Source organism: Juglans microcarpa x Juglans regia, chromosome 7S (genome assembly GCF_004785595.1).
Source record: "Juglans microcarpa x Juglans regia isolate MS1-56 chromosome 7S, Jm3101_v1.0, whole genome shotgun sequence".
NCBI lineage: Eukaryota > Viridiplantae > Streptophyta > Magnoliopsida > Fagales > Juglandaceae > Juglans > Juglans microcarpa x Juglans regia.
This window is the reverse complement of record NC_054607.1, coordinates 20,371,174-20,397,262: the sequence shown is the minus strand read 5'-3', so window position 1 is coordinate 20,397,262 and position 26,089 is coordinate 20,371,174. Positions and strand designations below refer to the sequence as shown.

At 34.1% G+C, this 26,089-nt stretch overlaps 3 protein-coding genes across 3 annotated transcripts; 2 read left to right on the top strand and 1 right to left on the bottom strand.

Annotated features, from left to right (window-relative positions):
* Positions 1-551: 551 nt before the first annotated feature.
* On the bottom strand, positions 552-1,235 carry LOC121240930 (extensin-like). Its single transcript, XM_041138447.1, has one exon. It carries the CDS (start codon positions 1,233-1,235, stop codon positions 552-554), a length of 684 nt encoding a protein of 227 aa, XP_040994381.1.
* Positions 1,236-9,357: 8,122 nt separating this feature from the next.
* LOC121240929 (wall-associated receptor kinase-like 1) lies at positions 9,358-12,484 on the top strand. Its single transcript, XM_041138446.1, is given in 2 exon segments — positions 9,358-9,524; positions 11,460-12,484. Coding segments are annotated over 2 exon segments (1,131 nt in total). The 3' UTR covers positions 12,424-12,484.
* Positions 12,485-19,509: 7,025 nt separating this feature from the next.
* On the top strand, positions 19,510-21,295 carry LOC121240928 (extensin-2-like). Its single transcript, XM_041138444.1, has 2 exons — positions 19,510-19,787; positions 19,894-21,295. The coding sequence occupies exons 1-2, from the start codon at positions 19,510-19,512 to the stop codon at positions 20,954-20,956; spliced, it is 1,341 nt and encodes a 446-aa protein (XP_040994378.1). The 3' UTR covers positions 20,957-21,295.
* The last annotated feature ends 4,794 nt before the right edge of the window (positions 21,296-26,089 follow it).

The following is a 26,089-nucleotide window of genomic DNA, read 5'->3' as shown; positions in this document are numbered from 1 at the left end:
ATGCATGATCGATCCCATTAAAGAAAACAAATTAATAAGCATACTTTATTTGATCCATTAACTAAATAAGACACAAATACATATAATTAATATATCAAGTGGCAGCAGGAAAAAAAAAAAAAAAAAAACTTATTGTCGCGCGTCGACATCTTGTCTCAAACGTCGGACTGCCTTAATTGACCCTAGTGGACGATGCTAATAAACCTACCCTCACGAGAGTATCTGATTACTTCATGAGTAGCGATTATTCCTCTTATCACCTAATTAATAAGCTGCAAAAACAGAGTAGTAGAATTCATGAGAAGGTTACGATCGATGGGGAAATTAAGTACAAGAAATAAAAGTAAACGAAGAAAGGAAATGTTATGGGGATTCGAGAATGCGCATATAAAAATACTTACGTGATTATTAGTACTACATAATGATTAGTTTTAGTATTTCGGAGGTGGTGGTGATTTATAGTAGTATGGGTATGGCGGTGGTAGGGATGGTGGTGGTGGAGATTTATAAACATAAGGTGGAGGGGGTGAAGGGGATGGAGGAGGAGGTGACTAGTAGACATAGGGTGAAGGTGGTGATGGAGATGGCGGTGGTGGTGATTTGTAAATATATGGAGGAGGGGGTGATGGAGATGGAGGAGGAGGTGAAGGAGAAGGTGGTGGAGGTGACTTGTAAATATAAGGAGGTGGAGGGGACGGTGAGGGTGGTAGTGGAGATTTATAGATATAGGGAGGAGGAGGTGATGGTGATGGGGGAGGTGGTGACTTGTAGACATATGGAGGAGGAGGTGATAGAGATGGTGGTGGTGGTGATTTATAAATGTAAGGAGGTGGAGGAGACGGTGAGGGAGGTGGTGGAGATTTATAGATGTAGGGTGGAAGAGTTGATGGAGATGGGGGAGGTGGGGATTGGTAGACATAGGGAGGGGGTGGTGATGGAAATGGAGGAGGTGGGGATTTGTAGATGTAAGGAGGAGGTGGTGACGGAGGTGGTGGTGGGGATGGTGGTGGTGGTGGGGGTGATCTATAGTAGTATAGGGATGGCAGTGGTGGGGACTTATAACGGTAATGCGGTGGTGGAGGAGACTTATTGTGGTATGGAGGTGGTGATTTGTGACGGTAATGTGGTGGAGGTGGAGATGCATAAACGTAAGGCTTGTGATCATCAGCTGCTGCATTGATGACTAATAAGACTACTGCCAATGCGCAGATTAGAGTTGGCCGCAGATTGGCCATTTTTGTGCAAAACTAAACTCCCACAATTCTGTAACTTTTATGCAGAGAAGATTTGGTATACTCTCTGTTGAAAGAGTACTGAGGAGAGGCTCTCCATTTATATAGCCATCCATCCAGACTAATGAGTAAAAGATTTTTTGACACTATCGGTAGTTTTCAACCTTTACCTAACCAATAAAGGCTTGACGCCAAGTCTTTGAGAATGGGGACATGTTTGATGTGTGTCTGCAGAAACTTTCCAGTACTGTTATTTAATACCAAGACTTTGGCTTTTGTTGAAATTAATGAAAAAACGCGTTGAGGAACATTTTCCATTTTGTAAAGCAGCAAAGGTCCTACATGGATCATTATCAATTGCTTGGTCCATGTTATTGCAATAAACACCAATATGTATTAGTCTATGGAAATTTTTGTTTAGAAAAATACTATTCTTTGTTTCTAGTCATGGTACTGATCGTACATTTTAAGTGGTTGATCATTTAAGTGACTAGCATATGAAATCATTTCAAATACGTTAAATCGGCAAATATGAATGAAATGATAAGATTAAAATCAAGAATATAACATTAGTTCTCTATTTAATAATCATTATTTGTCACCTTCTTGACAGCCTGAAATTTTCTTTGGAAAATTTTCCATTGCAAGTACGCAGTTTTACCACGTTTAACCTTTTGGTAATAATTTTTTTTATTGACATCGGGTGTCCGAAAACAGCGTGAAGCTTTTGGTAATTCAAACCCCTGAAAGCTTCAAGACGACCAATTAAAGTTAAAGTTAAAGCTAAAGTCTGACAATTTGATTTTTATTAATGGGGAAAATAAGCATCAAGACTCGTAATTAGTACAAGTGGGCTGATTAAGTTTAAGAAGCTTTGAAACTGATCATGTCATATGAGTATACATTAATCCAAATCTGACATGTAATTTCTATCTGATATCAAACTGTGCCTCTGCTGTCCCCTTTAATTATATAATCCAAGTTGCAACACATGATTTTGATAAGCTTAACTATTTCTTATAGGTCACCAAGAAAACAAAAATCCTTCAAATTGCCAATAAAATAGTTTAACTATGGAAAATTCGAAGTCAGGAGGAGTGACTTGGGCTGTCCCTTCAAATGCCGACTGAGCAAATTTTAGCACAGGGGCTTTGCATAATGGATAAAACTAATTACATTATCACATCTCAAGCGAAAGGGTCAAATATGTGACATTATTCTAAACAGCCCTCATGACTTATTGGATATCGTCCCCTTCTTTGAAAAAATTTAAAAACAAAAGATGATGTTGCTTCGGATCTTCAGAGATGAGCTACATTGTGATGAATATACTAAAACACAGTAACTGTGTGTAGGGAAATTTTCAGGATATGTCGACAAAGAAACTATAATTGCATTTTTTTTTTTAAGAGGACGGTATCCCAAATTTTATTGATTGCCCTTACTTGTGGAAGAAGAAAACTTTGGTTACATCAAGATGCCTGAGGGATACAATTAAAATAAAAGCCCAAAATCAAAATCAAAAACTGCTCAAACCAACCAAAATATCCAAAAAATTACAATCATATCAAACCGATAAAGTCTGGAAGGAAACCAACTCAAGAAAACCAAGAAAAAAAAACCTGCAAAACCAGAGCACATGCAAATAAATAAAAGATTATAAAACAAATAAACCAAGAGTTACCTCATTATGGGAATTAGCCATAGTGTATATACGGGAGGCTCAACTTGTCTGTCTTCAACATTCCTTTTAACAAATGAGGAAGATGAGTAAAATTATCTCAAGTCGCACTAGTACCTTTGGCACCCATCCTTGCCAAAAACTCAGCTGGAGCATTACCTTGTCTAAACACATGGGAAATAGAGTAGTTCAAATTTTTAAGAAAGCCAAGAATATCCTCCCAGAAGTCTTCAAAGTACCAAAGTTTACACTGTAATTTCATAACCCACTGAACAACAATTAAAGAATCTAATTCAATATCAACATGAGTTAGGCCCAAATTATGCACAAGACGCAGTCCAAAAAGGAGCCACATCCCCTCAGCATAATTATTCAAACCCACGCCTAAATGCTCAAAAAAACCCCTAATCAAATTCCCTTTATCATCTCTAATAATCCCTTCAGTACCAGCACATCCTGGGTTCCTTAAGGAGCTACCATCCACATTAAGTTTTACTCGACCTCTCAGAAGTTTTATCCATTTAACATTGTACATAGGTTTCATTTTAGGCCTTTTTATTGGAATATGAAGACTATGCAAAATCCTCTCATCATCATGAGATAGAGAGGTACCAACTTTCATTTTTTCTCCTACTTTCACTATCCAGAATAGAATATCTCTCCAAACTAAATTTATAGAATCTTAAAGACCCTCCATACGGCATTTACATCTTCTTATCCATAATCTCCAAGTGATGATAGTTGGAATTACACCCAAAATTTGTCAACAGTGGGAACGTCTAGACGCCTTGTGAAACCACATATTAAATAGTGTCATGCCAACTCTGTCGAGGCAAATATGGCATACCGACAAGCATGGCAAAACTCTTCCATATCTCACGAGCAAAATCCCCCCCATCCAGAACATGATTTTGATCTTCATAACACCCATTAACACAACAATCACATTTGGAAGCAATAGGAATACCCACCTTAATCAATCGATCATCGACACTTAAAGAGGAATTAAAGGCTTTCCAGATTATAACAGAAATATTCTGAGGTAAAGAAGAATGCCAAACCCAATTGGTCCACTAAAGAGTGGAGGACCGAACTCTCAAAATGTCCCATGCACTATGAGTAGAAAACTCACCATCTGAATTACCTTTCCATACTAAAACGTCATCACCAGTTTTGGCAGTGCACAATGTATGCAGGATCATAGCCGCTTGTCGCTCACCAAAAAGACTTTGGAGCAAAGTAATATCCCAACCAGAATCAATTCTACAATCCTTAACATGAAGATTAGGGAGATTAGAAATGGAAAAATTATCACAAAGCGGGCCCTCTTCTAGCCAATTCCCTCCAAAAAGAGATATTTCCATCCTTTAGTTTCCATTTAGAGTGTTTAAGAACATCCAGCATACAAGACATAATTCTTTTCCAAAATTTACTTCTTTTTGCCTGATTGACAACGGAAATATGATTATTTTTTATATATTTGCCCAGGAAAAAATTTGACCAAAGGGAATTATCCTTAATGACTTTCCAAGCAAACTTCATATGAAGAGTTTTTTGCACATTCTGAAGATCATTTATACCAAGTCCTCCTTCCTGAAATGGTTTACAAATATTCTTCCAAGAACACCAATGTTTCTTATTTTTTTTTCCGTGACTAGCACCCCAAAAGAAATTACACATGCATTTATGAATATTATGAATAACAGAAAGAGGAGCATAAACAATAGATAAAGTATGAATTAAAATACTAGCAAGGACATGCTTAATCAAAAGAAGCCGATTCCCAGTAGATAAAAAAAAATTTTTGCCATCCCTTAACATGGCGACATATATTACTCACCATATCATCAAGATGAATAGCCTTTAATCTGCCAGCAATAATGGGAATACCAAGATATTTAAAAGGCAAAGTGCCCTCAGTAAATCTAGTGATGTTAAGAATAGAAAGTCTTCTATGAGAAGAAATATTTTTAGAAAAAATAATAGAAGATTTTTCTTTACTAGCTCTTTGGCCCGACCAATTTTCATAGATGGCTAATATATTAGAAATATATTTCATGGAAGTTTTATTCCTATTAGCAAAAATAACAATGTCATCAACATAAAGAAGATGAGAGATAATAGGCGTACCTTGAGGATGGTAAAATGGAAGAATTTTGCCATCCAGAAAAAATTTCTTAAGCATGCGAGATAGAATTTCCTCCACCATAATAAAAAGATAGGGAGAGATAGGGTCAACTTGCGTCAGACCACGACCAACTGTGAAGAAATATTTGGAAATTCCATTCATCACCACAGAAAATCATGGGGAGCGAACACATTGATTTATAAGGCCACAAGCCCGTTCTGAGAAACCTAACTATTTAAAAGTAATAGAAAATCCCAATTGACACTATCATAAGCCTTGGCAATATTAATTTTCAATACCACATTGCCCCCCCGATTAGACTTATTTAAACAGTGAGTCATTTCCTAAGTCAAACTAATATTTTCAAAAATACTTATTCCAGGAATAAAGACACCTTGTACCTGAGAGATGAATTTTGAAAGAACAGGAGATAGTTGTTTAACCAAAATCTTGGAACAAACTTTATAAATCACAGTGTACAGGCTAATAGGTCTGAACTTATCAAAGCTTGCTGGGTTATCCACCTTTGGAATCAAAACCAAAGACGTAGCTGAGTAGTACCTGGTACCCTTGAAAAAATCTTGAACAGCATCCACCACATCTTTACTAACAATATCCCAGTAAGATCTAAAAAAAAAGGATCCAAAACCATCAGGGTCGGGGCTACTATCAGTTGAAATGGAGAAAATGGACTCCTGTATTTCTTGGATCGAAGGGAGCTTGCAAAAATTGAAATTATTAGCCTCAGAAAGCATCAGATTCACAAGATGAGACAAATCCGGTAAAGGGCCACTTTGTTTAACAGAAAGAAAGTCTGAAAAATAATTAATACCCTCATTGTGAATATCTTCAGGAGAAGAAAGCCTACGACCATCCCTAAGAGACATCTCATGCACCATAGTGTGAATATGGCTTTTTAAAGCACGAAAAATTTGGATATGAGCATCACCATTCTTTAACCACACTTGTTTACATTGTTGAGCTAGCCTGGTGGATTCTCTTTGTTGCCAAATATTTAACTCTAAACGAGAAGTCAACAAATCAATCTCATCATCTTCTGAGTGCCCATGTTGTAAAGACTCCTTTAATGCTTCGATACATGCCTCTAGCATATTTATATTAACATCGGTTCTACCAAAGTAAGTTTTATTCCAAGCACTTAAACAACCCTTTGTTTTTTATAAACTTTCTAGCCAATCTAAAAAGACCCTTATCATTAATATCATCTTCTTTCCAAGCTTTTTTAACACAGTCAAAGAAAGAATTATGAGAAATCCACATTTGCTAGAATTTAAAAGAAGGAAAACCATAGCAGTTGAGCACCTTATCCATCCAGATGACCATAGGAGCATGATCTAAATTGGTCCGAAGAAAGTATTGCATATGAGCATTAGGAAAATCCATAACTGCATTTGAGTTCAAGAGAGTTCTATCCAATCTTAGCCTAGCTTCTGGACAATCCCAGATGACCATTACACCAAGATAACATATTTCCAGAGAATCCCAGTTTAGATAAACCACCAGTCAATAAAAGAATTAAAGCTATGACATGAATAGCTAGCACTTGGATATCCTCTTTTTCTTGGTAGGCAATTAATGCTAGGACATTATATTCTAAATTATAAACTTGTATACTTTGTTTTCCATCAATCATCGACACGCTGCTGGGAATTAATGATTCTCTGAATTCATTGGCTTGGTACTCTTCCGATCCAGGGATTTTTTTCTTCTTCTTTCATGGCCGATCATATATAGAATATACCATTTAATTTCTCTCAACATCCTTGACACTCAAAGTCTAAAATTAAAGATATTTTGCTGTAACATTCAGTTGACTGGTGATCAGTACGATTGGCTGTGGATTAATTCAACTTATTGCGACAAATATTAATTAATAAAGGAAATAAAATAATTAATCTACTGAAAAGGAGTATGATCATAAAAGTATATATACTTAAGTGGTAAATTTCATAATAATTATTTATTAGATGAAACGTCTAAGTTTTGTAATGATCGTAATTAATTACTCCCTTAAATAGTTAGTACTTTGGAGTTTAAAGCCAAATATATTAATGACTTAATTAAACTTTCAAGGAATCATTAGTACGTATTAATAGAGCCGATCGACCTGCCAACCATGCATATACACTACAACACAATTTATCTTTTGTAACAGAGAAAACCGTCATAAAAAATAACCAAAACGTCACTAAAGACATTTGGTGACGGTTTGAAACCATTACCATGACTGTCACCTAATGTGCATCACAGAAAACAATTGGTGACGGTTTACTGTTGAACCGTGACTAAAAATATTTTTAGTGACGGCTGGAGGTGTTCCATTTGGTGTAACGTTTAAATGTTTCCTTTTTTGTGAAGGTTGAGATCTGTCACAAAATGTAACATTCGGACGTCCAATCAAATGTTTGAATGTCAACCCGACCAATTGACATTTGAATGACAGAAGTTGACGTTCGTTGATTATGGTTCGAACGTATCATATTTATGTTTGAACGTTTATACATCCAAACATTAACTGCAATAAAGGTTTGAATTTTCTTTCGAACGTTAACGGACCAATGTTAGAACGTAACGGGTATAATGTTCGAACGTTAGTTTGAATGTTAACAAAGAAGCGTTCGAACCCAAGTGATACGTTCAGAGGTTTGTTCGAACATTAATCGTTTAAATGTTTAAACGTTTTGTTTGTTTGAGGGTGAGTACGTTCGAACATTGAGTCGTGTATAGGAGAAAAGGCTGCTACACTATCATCCACTCCTCCAATGGAATTATCAGGAATGGTGACATTGAATTTTATGTGCCATCTATTTTTCTCAAGAGAAATGCCACGTATATAGCCACGATGAGCAGATGTATCAACTAATAGATAATAGTATAATTATAGTTCTATAGTTATTGAGACAAAAGTATTAATATATAATTAATTATCAACGACATTTCCTTACTGGTAGGTGTCAACTGACTATTGTTCTCTTGCGTATTAACTTTATCTTCAGGAGGGAATTCCTCGGATGGGGAGTCCTCAACGGGTTCATAACTTGGATTTGGTAGAATAGGTACATTTCTTCGTCATCGTTTTGACGACATCCTTGAAAATGATTAATATGATAAAGAAAATTAATTAGAAAAAATTATGAAAAGTATAATATTCTATAGTCACCTATATGAATAAAATATTTAATACTTTTACTCTTCGTCTTCGGATGTATTTTCTATGCTTATTTTAGAATCTCCCTCAATAACATCTTCGTCATCATCATCAACCTCTTCTTCATTCTCCTTATCCACTTCCTCCCTAGATTCTTTTTCGTCTTCTTCTTCTTCTTTCTCACTTACTTGAATTGAATGATCATTTAATACGGACGGGTCGAGATGGACGGGTGGGACGTCATCACTACACAAGGGGAGCAACTCGAGTGCACCGAGGTCAACAAACAAGTTAATACTCTCTCCATCTTCATGGTAGGCCTCTACAATCGGAGTGTCAACTTCATCTCCACTATTCTCGTAATCTGCATTCGTTCCTGTTTCATATATATTTTGAGAGATAAATTTTTATATGACTCGCCAAGTTGTCTTTCCACTATCTTCATCAGCGCTTTTCATTGGATCAATCAAGTAATAGACTTGGGTAGCTTGATAATCCAATATGCATGGATCATCTTCGTACCATTTAGATGTAGTATTGACACTCGTAAAGTGATTATCCCTATGTATCAAAACCCGACCACCACCTAGATCCCACCAATGACATTTAAAGACATATGTTATAGACCCACCCAGATATTTCAATCTAATAATATCACATATGATACTATAATAGTCAATATCATCTATTTCATGACTCCTTTCGACCAACATACCACAGTTTTGAGTTTTTCTATTACGTTCACGGTCCACCTCAAACCATGCATGCAGTGTATCAAAGTGCTTTACGTATATCGCCGAGAAATCCGTTGATTTTTTTACTATTTTTCTTCACAGCATCTCAAAAAGACCAGAAATGCATCTATGGAAGCTCCTCATTGGCAAGTACCTCCCTCAGATTTCTACAAAGTCAATTGGGATGCTTCAATCAACAAAGTTTAATGCAAAGTGAGAATTGGAGTAATTGTGAAAGACTGGGAAGGAAAGGTTGTGGCTACACTCTGGTCTTCCAGGGAGCTGTATCCTGATACTCTTTTTGGCAAGTCCATTGTTATGCTTAAAGCAGCTATTTTATGCATTGAGATGGGTTGACAGAAAGTAATATTGGAAGGAGATGCCTTTGCTCTAGTAAATGCTCTCTAGGAAAAATGGAGCTCTATGGGGATGATCATAAGAGATGCAAAGGAAATCTTAGGCCAAGTGAACCAATGGTCAGCAAGCATGTATCTAGAAATGTCAATAATGTGGCTCACACTCTAGCGAAGAGTGCATTAGATCTCTGTGAGGAGAGCATTATTACAGGGTTACCCTCATTGTATTCATTATTTGCTCTAATGAAAGTGAAAGTCATTTTCTCAAAAGAAATAAAATAAAATTATATATAATATATATATATATGATTTTCCATGGAAGAATAGTCTTTCAGACATGCACGCGCGTACCATGCATTTCTTTCACAAGCACCCATGCACACAAATTAACCAGAACATATTAAATTAGGACATACATGAGGTAATTGGAAGATTACGCCTAGCTTTAAGTAATTTACATATATAAGCAAAGACTTCCCCATCCCGCCCCCCCAACACACACACACACATATGATTATTGGCTGAAAGAAATTATAATTCATTCAGCGTTTAGTTCATGGTGGTACGTGTACTTTGGATATTCACAATCATGAAATAATAACAAACATGATCATGATGTCCAACCACTATCGCACTGGATCGAGCATGAATAGCGAGCACTTGGGTATCCTCTTTTTCTTGGCAGGCAATTAATTAATGCTATGGCATTATATTCTAAATTATAAACTGGTATACTTTGTTTTCCATCAAACATCAATTCTCAAACCAACACATGATCATGAGAACTTTCGTTTATTCTCTTGGAGTAAGCAACACGCTGCTGGGAATTAATTAATGGTTCTCTGAATTCATAGACTTGGTCTTACGATCCGAGGATTTTTTTCTTCTTTCATGGCCGATCATATATAGAATATACCATTTTTCTCTCAACATCCATGACATGATTCAAAGTCTAGAATTAAAGATATTTTGCTAAATTCAATGCATGCAGGCCAACTAGTCCGACGAGTGTCTATCAAGTGATCGAATTTCTTAAATAACATTAACGTATAACATTAAATAACAATAACATTTCTTAAATAACTACAAGAAAAACATGTATTTGTGACTTTTTTTGTGACGAAAATGACTATTTGTGATGAAAACAGATTCATTTTAACTAAAAATAGTTATTTCTAGCGAAATAACTGATCACAAATAAATAATTTTCTTGTAGTTGGATATATATTTATATATATATATATATATATATATGTACACATTATATAATGATACAATGACTGAAGGGATCGAAGCAAAGGGTTAGATATTTGGACATCAATCAAGCAGTGAATGGATCCTTCAATTTGTCAAATTCCATTTTTTAAAAGGGGTGTACCGAGTGATATTAGCTCCTGTTTGTCTGCATAAGAATTCTCGTGTAGTTTTAAATTATTTTTTTAAATTAATATTTTTTATTTTAAATTTTTTAACCTTTTCATCTAACAATTACCTAATTAATATAACTTTCTCAAATTTCTAAACAAAACACAAAAAATATGAATACAATATTTTCAGATTTGATGCCAAAAATAATATTAAAAGATTATATTTTAATAATATTTTAATTTTATAATACTTTTCTTCAACTTTTCTCTCTTATTTTTCAAAATTCAAAAAAACATCTCTGACAACAAATTCACTTATAGTGGGTGCGAATCCCCTTGTGACAAGAGGCCATTCAAAAAACAAGTCGTCTTTGCTACGCCACAAACTATGCCAAGCCACAGTCTCTTCTAATCTCTAAGTATTCTCTACAACTATAGAGATGACAAGTTCCGGTTACTCTTAATGGGTCGTATTCGTGTTGACCCATTAACTGTAATGTATATACTCTGACACGACACAAACATGACCCGTTAACACGATTTGACATCCCTAGATGTAAGTACGCATTTTTGGTTGACCAGGATTGGTTTGAGAACAATTTCACTGATCGGCCGAATTCAAACATATATGTTCGTTCCCGTGGTATTGGAATGGGGGCTTGACAATACTTCTTTCTCTTCTCTTCCCATACGGAAAAACTTAACGGGAAGGGAATACAAAGAACTCGACCTATTCTTGTACTCCTTCGATCACGAGGGTGCTAGACAATGATAATTCTACCGTTCGGAAAGTGGAATTGGAAGTGGAAGTTCCAAACTTATAAGGAAAAGGAAGATGCTTAAACAAAAAGAGAAGTTCTTCAAGCGAAATGGTGGACTATTGTTACAACAACAACTATCTTCAAGTGATCATGTCAATGTTGAGAGCAACAAATTGTTTAGTTCAAAGGATTTGGAGGTGGCCACTAATCAATTTAATGTAAATAGAATACTTGGCCGAGTTGGACAAGGCACTATTTACAAAAGCATGTTGTCAGACGGAAGAATTGTAGCAGTAAAAAGATCTGTGATGATTGATGAAGAAAAATTGGAAGAATTTGTTAATGAAGTTGTCATTCTTTCACGAATTAATCATAGGAATGTGGTTAAATTGCTTGGCTGTTGTTTGGAGACAGAAGTTCCTCCGTTAGTTTATGAATTCGTTCCAAATGGAACTCTTGCTCGATATCTTGATGATCAAAATGCAGAGTTTCCACTCACATGGGGTATGCGTTTATGAATTGCTACAAAAGTTGCAGGAGCTCTCTTTTACTTACACTCAACACCTTCCTCACCTATTTACCATCGAGACATCAAGACTACAAACACACTCTTAGATGAGAAGTATAGAGCAAAAGTGGCTGACTTTGGGACTTCAAGATCTATTGCTATTGATCAAACTCACTTGACCACACTAGTATATGGCACTTTTGGATACTTGAGCCCTGAGTATTTTCAATCAAGTCAATTTACAGAAAAAAGTAATGTTTATAGCTTTGGCATTGTCCTAGCTGAGCTCTTAATCGGAGAAAAAACGATTTCTTCTAAACAGACACTAGAAACCAAAAGTCTAGCCACATATTTGCTTAATGCAATGGAAGAAAACAATTTGTTTGATATTATTGATAATCGAGTTTTGAAGGAAACTAAGAAGGGAGAGATTATTGCAGTCGCCAACCTTGTGAAAAGGTGCTTGAATTTGAATAGAAAGAAATGACCTACGATGAAAGAGGTGGCAAAAGAGTTAGAGGCAGTACTGCAAATGTCGCAAAACTTTGAAGAGGATGGAGCATGCTAACATATACATTTTATGGTCTCAGCTCCTCTGAGCATGGCTCTTGATTGCCTTCTGGTTTTCCACACTACAGTTTCAGAATTAACAATAAAGCAAAAAAAAAAAAAAAAATCGTACTTTTTTTTATGTCCTTTATGCTAGCAACAAAGCAAACAGACTCTTCAAACTCAAACTAGAAGTTCCACACTATTAGAAATACCAGTTCACCTATTCTAGTTTTGTTTTTTCCATCTCCATTGGCTCTTCTATAAATAGAGCTCATTTTGATGTAAGAGAATACGCTGCATCGCCAATAAAATTTAATTAGTTTCCTCGATAATCAGTTCATCTTCATTCCTTTTTTCTCTCCCCTAACTCCATTTTAATTTGTTTAGTTCTTACCCATGAAAGTCTCCTGGGCATGTTTTGGGACTACTAAAGAAATCAAAATTAATGTTCTGTCTCTGTTTCCTTCTCAATTGCTCTTAGTACGCCCTATGATCCCTATGCCAAACCTGTTAATTCTACTCAGTATTACCCTGCTTCCAAAACTGAGTACATTAAACAAAAAAAATTTTCCCAAAGCTTGTTTTATGTTGAACCAAATAGGTCCATATATACAGACTCTTTCAAAATTGCTTCGAGTTATTTTTCCAAGGGTTTTCATTGGATTCCCAAGAATCTTGCAAAAAAAATCCAGTATTATTCTGATATTCTAGTACAGACTAACTCCCTTGTTATCAAGCTCATCTATGATAAGATCGATAAAACCAAATTGATCTACTATAGTGCTTATATACTAAATATTATCACAAAAGAGAAATGGGGATCTCATCCTTCTACAGAGAAGAGGCTCCCACATTCTGACATTGTTTATTATTACTATGACTATATGATGTCTGGTTTAAGTTTATGTTATTCCAGACTCCGGAGATGTCACATTTTCTATTTTTGAATTTTGAAAAAAATAATAATAAAGATTGAATTTCTCATTTGGTTTATACGATGGTGGCATCAATTTGGCCCAATTCCCAAAGTTTTTCTTAAAAAACTTTAGGAAGTAATCAAATACTTTGCCACTATTTTCAAAATAGATCAGCATAATCAAAAACTCTCCTACTTTTTCCACTTTTGCAAGAGATACAAAGTCCTTTAGATATCGAAATGGTGATTTACTAGTCCAATATTGGTTTGTCAAGAGGTGGGATACATTTCCCCACACACAAGATGTAATTGATAATGTTGCTCATAACTTTCCTCATAATGCTCCAGATCTTAAGAATATTGAGGAATTTCCGCTTGTTAAACAGAGAACCTTGCCTGAATATCCAAACACTTAGGCCACCATTTCTGCTAAACCTACTACTTCTGTTAAATCTGATAAATATAACAAATCTTCCAAATCCAAGGAAAAGAAGAATCTGATCCAGGGATTAACAAAAAATGATTTGATTTATCTACTACAGAAACAATTGAAGAACAATGATAAAACTGTTGAGAATAATTCTGATACTGAGTAAGAAGCATCCTCTAAAGCTTCAATTACTGATTCTTGTAGTAATATATTTAGACATGATTTAGAAGGCACTCTAAGACTATCTGACGACTGATCTGTCGGTACAAACTGACAAATATTCAGAAGCATCAAATAACTACCATCCCCAAAAGACTAATTGGTCATCTGCTTCTTCCCGCTTTACTTTCAGCACAAAGGACAGAACTTCATCTCCCACAATTTACGTGGAGAAAGTATCCAAAGCCTGTTGTTGCTACTGTTTTGTACTTGTTGCTATTGTTTTGTACTGGTTGCTACTGTTTTGTACAGTTTGCTTTTCTACTACCACCTTATTGTTGTACTGTTTGGTTTATTAAAGACTCTTCCTTCATCTATAGAAGGAGAACCTTGCCTCAAAAGCAAACAACTTTTTTTATTAGCTACTTCTCCCATCTCCCCTTCACACTTCTCAGAAAGCAAGCCTGCCTTTTTGTTTGTTAAGAAACCTGTTTCCCCACCTTCATAATAATATTGTAAGTTGTTTCAATTTGAATAAACAACTCTTTCTACTTACATTCATCTTCTCTTTATTATCTTCTCTTTATTATTATTTTCATATATTATTATTTCCATTTAATTCCAGTTATCTAGTCCTATTCTGATTCCAGTTATCTGGTCCTACTTTTATTATCTTAATTTATCTGCACTATCACTCAAGTTATCTGGTCCTTATTTCCAACTCCAGACATTTGTTCCGTGCTTTACTACTCCCAGATTCTATTCATTCATTCTGCTTGCTTCACTTCCGCCATTCATTCCCTTATTATATATATATATATATATATATATATATATATATATATAGTTAGAGCTATCCAATGGCAAACTTTGGTACACAAATTATTAAATTCTTTGCTTGCACATGTTTTTATTCGATCTAAAGCACCTTATATAAATACATGATCATAGACTTCTAACAAGAGTACTTCTATATATGTAAACTTGACCTCAAATAAATAGACTCAAAGACGGGTTATAAATTTTTTTTGAAGAACTTCCAACTCATCAATAATTAGGTGATCTCCCTAGACAAAGATTCCTGATGTGCTTTTCTCTGCTCCTAGAAATCATGACAAAAAAGCTCAAAATAGCTCCCAATTTTGAGCTATTTTGATCATTTAAGTCATGGGTGCTTTTCTCCGTTTGTTTTTTTTCTTTTTCTTGGTGTTTTAGAGTTTGTGGTTTGTATAATTATTTCATTTCACTTGAATGAGCTTGGTTTATATTGATGCAATGATAGTTTCTGTTTGATTAAAAAGAAAATATTTTATGAAAGAATCATTGTGTTAAACTCATATATATAGAAACTACTGGCGCACGGTACCGTAATGTGCGGGAGAAATTTTTATTTTTAATTTTATTCTATTTTTAAGTCTTATTTAACACTTGATGGTATAGTTGTTTGAATTTGACCTTAATTTTTCGTTACTAACTATAATAAATTATTAGACATAAAGGAAAGAAGATGACATGAAGGGTCTATACTATTAAAATTTCAATTTCAATTAATTTATATAGTATTTATTGCCAATTTTCCATCATCATTTTTCAAATGATTTTAAACCTAAATGATTTAATTTATGGTCATTAATATATATATATATATATATATATATATATATAGATAGGAATGGATGATATATATAGCCTAACAAGAACAAAAGCTTCTGTTTCAAAATTAATTACATATACTAATTGTACTAGATTAAATATAGGAAAAAGAAGATCACAAAGAGTTATATAAAAATGAAGTAGATCTAAATCTATAAACTAGGCCCACAAAATATTTATAACTGTCTGATGAATAAATTTCTCGAAAAGTATTAAATGTTCAACAAATACGTACTATGTGCACCGCTTTACGCGTCTATTCTTTGAGATTAATCTAAATCTATAGATGAGAATTTAGACAAATTTCTTTGGACCTGATGTATCATAAATTAATACATGATCGTCAAGAGATTGTAGCAAATATTCTTCGAATGATGATGATGATCATCATTTATTCAAATTAATTAATTACGTTTTCTCGCTTTTATGATCATCATCTATTCATGAGCTAGGGAGTCTATGCAAGTTGTTGACTTGCGAGTGAATCAATGCGTAATTGAGAGTGATTACCGGATCGAGTCTTTAGGACGTGGAAATTATAATTAGGACCTAAATTAAGCAGTGAAGTTCCGGACTGGTGTAGGTCCAATCATAGCTAGGCTAGGCTAGGCTAGGCTATGATATTCTTTGATAATTCCCTCAAGTTGTACATGTTTATTTTTCCTGAGAAATTCTTGGGAATCGAAGCAAAGGCCCACTTTGGCTGCTATTTCTGATCTTCGTCTTCTTTTGGTCTGGCTAGCTGCTTCATTGGAGTAGTCTTCGAAACTCATGGCAAAGTCCACACATAATTGAGTTCAAGCCGACGTTTTAGAAATACATTTTAAATTAGTAAGTTAGCTCATGCTGCCAGCTTTGAATCTTCTACAGGGAAATCTATTTTCAAGCAAATTGGAACTCTTAATGATCACTACTAACAAAAATGAACATTTATTATGAATTATTTAGATTAAAAATAAATTTATTTTGATAAAAATGGTCGTTATCGGAAGAAATAAATGACCATAAATAACTTTTTTTTCTTGTCGTCAATTGTATTCCTAATTATATATATTAGATATATGCAAATCAGCCATGAATTGCATAAATTTCGTTGTTATAAGGTTTTTACATACCTTTAATTTTGAGGCTAAGGTTTTTAGATACCTTGAAATTGAATGTAATCATGATTTTTCTCGACAGCAAGTAAAGGTTAAATAATATTATAATTTTGCTTAAAAAAATATGGCAACCAATCAAAATTTGACATGTAATAATTAATAAATTTGCCTCAAAGGTGGGTGAAACGTGAATAAATATACAATTAATTAATGTGATGAAATGATGAATTGGTGGGTGCATCATCATGTCGTGCAAGTTATTATTAGCTTACAATTGCAGCCTAATTTCAATCTGATCGATCTCCACTCATACAGCTCGATCGGATTAAAATAAAAATCATGCAAGAAATTAAGAAAAACGGAAATATTAATTAACTAAGATGATTCTAAATTTCTTTGAAATAATTATCAGAAGTACGTAGATCAAGTACTATTACTACGGCGCGCAGATTTAGATTTAAGTATTTTCTCCTGAAGTTCATGTCCATTATGTAGAATTAATGCTAGCTAGCTAAATAATGCTGCCATTCACTACAATAATCATGTAAATTAAACGTAACCGACAAAAATTTTGACATTTTCCCTTCAATTTCTTTAATATACATATATATATAGGACAATTAATTAACAAATGTCACAGGAACTTTGAATACTGAATTTGCGCATTATTAATTAATATTCCATGCGAATTTTATAATGTAATTTTTTGTGTTATATGGGTGTTGGTAGGCTTTCACAAGGAATATAGAGTGTGCATGAATTTAAGTGATCAGGAGGATAAGACTAAACAAAGTCTTAAGATAATTCAAAGAGAAACATTGAGATTTTATCATTTAATTCAGACTGGCTGACGTGACGTTATATCTCAAATTTTCGTTTGAATGGTTGGTTTATGACATTATTAAAATTAATGTGTCAAAGGCAAGAAGTAGTATATATTACTCTCAAAACAATAGTATATATCTTGTAGTATAATTATTAAGGAAAACACTATTTTTATCGAGGATTTTCATCGATTTTGTGTATCAATTTTTTTTTTTAATGCTCATGAAGTGTTTTTTTTTTTAATGAGTTTGCGATTTTCTTTTAAAAAATTAAAAATCAAAAAAAAAGTTGCACACTCGGTGACTCTCCTAGTGGTTGTAAGATCACTATAAGAAAAACAGATTTTTGTGGTCATTTAATTGCGATGAAAAGATTATTGGTGACCAAAACAAACTAATTTTAATTGTAAATAGTCATTTCGCTGAAATTAACTGATCACAAATAAGCAGTTTTCTTGTAGTGAATTACCCAATTATTAATTAGGAATTAAGATAATTAATTATCTGTACTATGTTTTCTTTTATCGATATATCTCCAAATAATGAATACAGATTGGAAGAAGACGTGTTACCTGAACTGCATGATAAGGTATCAAAGAACGTAAGTGTACGTAAGCTACGGTCAAGGGGCGATTTCTAATTACTTTTGAACGCAGATATATTTAATTAGGTTAAGATATGGTGGTGATTTTGGGTTGAGTCCTAGTTATAAGCATTTTTTTTTTAATTACTTGCATGAAGTGATCATGATTTCTTTTTTTAAATATATATATAATTTTGTATTTTATTGCTTGAAAATTTGAAAAGTTATAATAATTAGATAATAATTAAATAAAAAAAATTGAAGATTTGAAATTAAAAAGTCATGTCAGTAACATTTATGAATGAAATTATGAAATATTTTGAGATAAGATAAAATGAGATCATTTTACTTCCGAAACAAGCCCTGAGAGAAAGATAGATTTTTTGGGATAAGTTTCGAGAGAATCTAAATATATATTATATATATATAGTTTCTATTTCTAGAAGACTTTTTAAAAAAAAAAAATCATTCACATATTTTTGTTTAGAAAAAATGTCCATTCAAGTTCTTCACCAAACTTGAAGGCCTAAAATGAGAAAGATAGATATAAAAAGTTCATGATCATATAACATTAATTTATTATTATCCCTAGAAATATTTCGAATGAAATTAAGAAAACAATAAGGGGTTGTTTGGACAGAAAAATTATAAATATTGCACCGACGCTTGAAAGAAGGAAAACTTATAATATTTTCACAAAAAAATGCTACCTAACACGCGCATATACGTTGAGTTTAATTAATGAACTGCCAAATCGCAGTAGTCGTAATAGAAAAAAAAAATATACATATATATTGGAACGTTGCTGGCAGGCAGCTTCAAACACTGGTCTCTTTATTGCTAGCTCGCTCGCTCGATCGTAGTTTGACTTTTGTGCCTTTCATACCCCTCGATATTGATCTCATTCCTCCTTTCTTCCCTGATCATAGAGTACTTGATCAGTTTTGGATAGATCAACAACGTGCTTCTAAATTCTAAATTATATTACCCAAACAAAACAGAAAGGCAATTTTCCAGCCATAGTACAGCACCTTACCTACTCTTCTATTGACTAATTAGTTCATAAGAACACGTTTAAGTCTTTACACACAAGATCGATCATGTCATATGGACAGAACTATATAAATTAATAAGATGTATCAATTTGACTCGTTGAAGTTTTCCAATTATTGTGAGATTTGGGATATATATTAATATTTAAAGCATAAATACAGCCTGTTTTTGGGAGTAAACAAATCTGTTGTTTTCAAGAATGATTGTAGAGCTTACTATATAAAGGGGTTAGCATTCTTTGGTACAATGCAAGCTGTCTCCGGACACATCTTTCAGCATTAGTGGTGATCAATTGCTAGTGCAATGGGTATCTCAAGCCACCACCCAGGGCATTCGACTCGACTGCTTTCTACTCTGGTTTTTTGCCTCATAGCCACTAGTGTGGCTGCCACTTACGAGCCTTATGTTTATGCTTCTCCACCGCCACCGCATCATAAACACTTACCACCATTGCCACCAAAGCATGGAGGTCACCCACCGTATTTCTACAAGTCGCCTCCTCCCCCACCACCTTCTCCATCACCGCCTCCTCCTTATGTCTATAAATCACCCCCACCGCCATCACCATCACCCCCACCTCCGTATGTTTACAAGTCTCCACCTCCCCCATCTCTCTCTCCTCCACCCCATATGTCTATAAATCACCACCACCTCCATCTCCATCACCCCCACCACCTTATGTCTATAAGTCACCTCCTCCTCCTTCACCATCTCCTCCCCCACCATACATTTACAACTCACCTCCCCACCATCACCATCGCCATCGCCACCTCCTCCTTATGTTTACAAATCACCACCACCACCTTCTCCATCACCCCCTCCTCCTTACATTTACAAGTCCCCTCCTCCACCATCTCCATCACCACCTCCTCCATATGTTTATAAGTCACCTCCACCTCCCTCACCATCACCTCCTCCACCCTACGTCTATAAATCTCCACCACCACCTTCACCGTCTCCTCCACCTCCTTATATTTATAAATCACCTCCACCTCCCTCACCATCACCTCCTCCACCCTACGTCTATAAATCTCCACCACCACCCTCACCATCTCCACCACCTCCTTATATTTACAAATCGCCACCCCCTCCATCACCATCACCTCCTCCTCCTCCATATGTATATAACTCTCCACCACCTCCCTCACCATCTCCTCCACCTCCTTATATTTACAAATCACCACCACCACCATCTCCATCACCTCCTCCTCCATATGTCTACAAGTCGCCACCACCACCATCACCATCACCTCCTCCTCCATATGTCTATAAATCTCCACCACCTCCCTCACCGTCTCCTCCACCTCCTTACATTTACAAATCGCCACCACCTCCCTCACCATCACCTCCTCCCCCTTATGTCTATAAATCTCCACCACCACCATCACCTTCTCCTCCACCTCCTTACATCTATAAATCACCACCACCACCATCTCCATCACCTCCACCTCCATATGTTTACAAGTCACCACCACCTCCATCACCATCACCTCCACCTCCGTACATGCACAAATCACCATCACCCCCATCTCGATTCCCACATCCTCCATACTACTACAAGGCTCCTCCACCTCCAACCCATTGGCAACATCCTCCATACTTCCATAAGTCACCATATCCACCTTCCAATTCTCCCCCCGCATCTCACTGGCCATTTCCACCGTACCTCCGTAAATCACCTCCTCCACCATCCAAGTCTTCCCCAGTCCCATATTATTACAAATCACCACCACCACCAAAGGGCTATTAAATTTCAATCAAACCCCTGAATCAATTTGAATTGTTACACGAATAATCACTTTCCAGCTTGGATTTTATTTATGGTTTATTCAGCATTTTAATTTTTTGTTTGTTGTTTTTATTGAACAAGATCAGTCCTTATGTGCGCGCAATAAGGGCCTGAAGCGATATCCTTTGTGATCCATATATAAGCATGAAGAACCAGTGCAATTTTCTTCCATTATAAGCAACATTGTAAGCGCGCGCGGAATGTGGTCAAGTCCTGAAAGGATCAATTCTATATAATGTATCGATCTCATTGCTATTTTGCATGCATCACTAAGTCTAATTATTCCTTATATTGTTGTTACCGATCGAACACGTCGAAATTAATATTCTGTTTTCCTTTCAAAGCGTACGCGTTTGTGTACGTACTTGCATGGGTCGAGTCCAGTACCATGGAAATTAATATATTAATTACTGATCATCCTAAAAATGTTATATATTTGTGAAACGACGAGCTAGCCGTGATCTGTGTATATATATATATATGTATGTATATATATATATGTATGTATGTATGTATGTATGTATCATGTGCATGCAAATTATATGGTATCACCTCAACGTACGCAAACGAACACACGTAATCTGAGATTAATAAATAATTGAGTCATGAATAATACATATATACTAGCTGTCGACCTTGCGTTGTCTTGCCAAGAAACTTACACCAAACATGGACGTTTCTGCCGTTCTTATATATATAGAAAAATTATTCTCATCAGTTATTATTCATCACTCAATATCTCACACCATATAAAAAAGTTATAATTGTGAGATGTGAGAATATTAAATAGTGGTTGATGCAATATAGTAATCTCCTTTTTATATATATACATATATATATATATATATATAAAGCAGCTAGCTGGAATGGTACTTGTCCTAGCTGTTCATAATGGATCATGTAATTAAGTAGCAGGCCGGGCTGATCATCATCAAGTTAATTTTTGTATATGATATATCTTTTTATTATCTCTCTTTCTCTCTAGCTAGATGATCTGTACCCATGATCTGGTCTGATCATGTCCATCTCTCGGCTGGATTTTGTTCTTCTACCCGATCACCGATCGACTATGTATTATTCATGGTTCCATTAAAAATAATGAAAATCAGATGATCGAAAGGTAGAATATAATATATGCAAAGTTAGGCAAATTAAATAGACATGATCATGACCAATTAATTTATTTTGAATGGAAAGCTAACGTACGTATATACGTACATTTTTTACTTGGATATATATTATATCTAATTTGATCATGATCTCTGCGCTAGCTTTGATCTTATATATATATATATATATATATATATATATATATATTCTTTAATTTTAATGTTATTATTGATCTTGTCATCCATCACTTTTGCCGTTGAAGGAAAATTCATGTTGATTTTGCATTAATCTGCCTAATTTCTAGAGGGCAGTAGGGTAACATACATGACCAATTATTATTGAAGTGCATGCTTTCCAGCTAGCTGTTGGAGCTCCTATCCCCTCCATTTTAGACTCGTTCATATATATACACATATCATGTGTGTCATGTCATGTCATCATGTGTGTGGCTGACCCTCATGATTACATATATATATATATATTTGTGTGGAAAATCGGCTACAGCTTGTTAAACCAAGAAATGAGAGTCATGAGACAAAGTATACGCGTACGCGTAAGATTACTTGAAGTCATGTAAAAATTAACATTATATATATATATTTATATATATATATATCAATAATATTAATTATCGGTATTGATCAGCTAGCACATGATGATCATGATTAATTAATTAATGCATGCAATGTCTGAAAAGTAAGGGGTTAATTAATATTAATATTTCGTACTTAAATTAATCTATAAAACTTATAATTAATCTCGATCGATCATTGTGATAGGACTAATTAGTACCTATCATTACATCATGTCTCTGATGTACGTAGTACGTACGTACGTACCCCAGGTTGCAACTAATTTTGACTACGTACGTACGGCCAATTAAATAAGTAGTTTTTTTTGTAGTATTAAACTAGCTAGCTACAAGAAAATTATTTAATTGCCATCAATTAATTCTAGTAAAATGATTATTTGTAACAAAAATTAATTATAAATAGTCTTTTAGTTGCAATAATAAATTAGTCACAAAAATCTATTTTTCTTATAGCTAATTTTTTAAGATACAAGCGGGTTGATGAACCAACATGCGTGGCAATTGTTAGTTTAATATTTTATCAGATCTTATTTTTATTTTTTAATAAAAATAAAAAACAATTGAAGAGAAAGAAGACAAGAAATGTCATCTTCTTCCTTTTTTTTATGCTCGACTTTTGCATGCCTCTGTATATCGAATTGTACTTATTGTATAGAACTACCACAAATGTTTTTTACGGAGTTCCATTGACACACTTTGTTTGCAAATTACTTGAGACAGAAAATTGCAAGCATACAATTAGAGAGACAAAAGGGAGGGGGTGTATTTCTTTTGTTTTATGGGTTTTACAGAAGTTGAACTGCTACAATGGATGGAATTTTCTCTAGCAGTTTTTGTGTAACAGACACTCAAACAGTCATCACCCCTACTGCTGGTCCTGTTATACAAATTTTGACTATTGGCTCCTCGATTGCCACAAGTTCAAGCGACCCGCCAGCTGCTCCAAGATACGGCCTTATTTCTTGGAGTACCTTCTTAATATTTTCCTCATTCAGCTCAAGGATAGTTTCTTCATCAGCTATGGGTTCCACTGCAACTATTTCGAGGATCTTTTCCATCAAATGGCGCTCAATACCCATTTTCATTGTTGTAACATAGCTGTAAACTCTTTTTTTTGTTCTTGAAGACGCTTGATGAAGTATAACGAAGAGATAAGTGTTGTTTTAGTTTTGACCAAAAATAAAGAAGCACCGTTTTATTAAATTTGAATCCACCTCAACCATCAGTGCGTTTCGGTGTGCAAAAGCGCTTGAAAGAATCATTTTTGTTAATCAAAGAATCAAGGACTTAATTAAAAGAGAGAGATTGTAATATCTCATAGGGTCGGAGTTTTTCTCGATTCGATCCGAAACTCAGAATTAGGGTGTATCCGAGCGGTTATCCACCCAGATTACACTCGAGCTGTTGAGAGAAACCTAGGTCTTTATGATCCGGGTATCCGTAACCGGGTCCCTTTTTTAAAAACAAAAGTGCTATAAAAATATTTTTTTAAGTTTAAACAGTTTTTTTTAAAATTATTATTAATAAATCCGGTTGCAATCTGAATATCTAGATTTATAGCCAAGAAAGGAAAAAAAATCCGAATATTTGGATTAAATCCAATTATCCGTCAGGATTATTTCCTGATTAATCTAGGCGGATACTGCCAGGTTTATAGAATTTGGATCCGGATCCCGTTATGGTCAGATATCCTGATCCAGATCTGATTGCACACCCCTCATATCATATTGAGTAAAGGGGAGATAAAATTATATGATGATCAATGTGTTAAGATATAAAATAAATAATAAAATCAAATTATATGATGATCAATGTGTTAAGATATAAAATAAATAATAAATCTATCTCTTTCCATCAATTTAAACTTTTAGAATAAAAAGCTACGGTGATTTCATAGAAATATCAAATTATCTAGAAGGAATAAATAGTATAAAATATTAATTAGCTAGGTTAAACCTAGCTATGACCATTTCAAGATTTACTGAAGTCCACCAAGAAATATATAGCTCACACTTCCAAATTCCAACAACGTTTAAGAGAGAAACTTTGACTGCACGATGATGATCATCAATTTGTCCAAATCTTGACATGAACGTCATTAATTTTTCAACTGAATGACCTGTGCCTGCATTCATTTTCTAACAACAATGTCTGATCCGTACGTTCTCTATATTTAATTATATTAAGTTTTATAAACAGAGCTGCCGAGACCATGTTTTCATGAAATTCAAATAATCAAACGGCCAAAAACAGGTCAACCCGATGATCTGACTCTTAATTTATTGTTTAGGAAAAGGCAGATCATCGATTCATTGCCGGCAACATATATATATATATATATATATATATCATGTAGAAGCTTTTGGAGATCATGCACGTATTTAGGCAAGAAACTTTCAGAGACGCGATATCGATCTTCAATGATATTAATATTATTTGTAGGGGTGTAACCGGTTCGGTCCGATTCGGTTTTGGATAAAATCTAAGATCAAACCGGTATGTACCGGTTTTTTATTTTTCAAAACCGATTACACTCCGGTTACCTTCCAAATCCGGTACATCCGGTTTTACTGATTTCCGATCTGGTTTCCCTTTTTTTTTAAATGTAAAAAACATATAATAAAGTGTTACTTCTTATGATAAAATATTATTAATAATTTAATATATATATATATTATGTTTAAAGCATATGATCAATTAAATTTTCATCTTTAAGATTAAACTTTTATTTTATAAATTATAATAACATTATCTTATATATAATTATATTAATAACATATGATCGAACAAATTACAAATGTTCATATTTAAGATTAACATTTTATATTATAATTTATAAATTATAATATGAAGATATATAATTATATATTATATATAAAAATTTAATATATAATTATATATTATATATAAAACTTATATATATAAATATTTTGTATAATATATCAAATTAATTTTTATCTATATAATTTTTCCAACCGGTCCGGTTCGGTTCGGTCCGATTTTCCTGTTTTCCGGTTTAAATTTACACTCCTAATTATTTGTAATTTAATTATTGACTTCTATTTTCTTGTTTAGTTCCAAGTCGGCATGATGACTAATTAATTAATCCATGTTCAGTATTATTGTTTGATACAGATCAAATTAGTACTACGTAGTTTGTTATCATAAAGAAAATAATTAATATAATATATTAAGCAATTGCTACTTGTCCTAAAAGTCTAAACTCATAGATCAAAAAGGTACATATATACATAGATTTTTATTTTTTAAAATAAAAGCAATGGGCGCTTGGTCTACACATAGATTTTATAAAAGAAAATTCACAATTAACTAACATGCATGTTTGGATATAGTACATTAGATATATTAATGTAAAGCATATTTTATTATAA

Bases quoted from the DNA above. Each gene is read 5' to 3' on its own strand.
- LOC121240930 (XM_041138447.1), bottom strand. From the start codon at position 1,235: ATGGCCAATCTGCGGCCAACTCTAATCTGCGCATTGGCAGTAGTCTTA.
- LOC121240928 (XM_041138444.1), top strand. From the start codon at position 19,510: ATGGGTATCTCAAGCCACCACCCAGGGCATTCGACTCGACTGCTTTCT. The intron at 19,788-19,893 runs GTATGTTTACAA...CTTATGTCTATA, and splicing joins TCACCATCACCCCCACCTCC to AGTCACCTCCTCCTCCTTCA.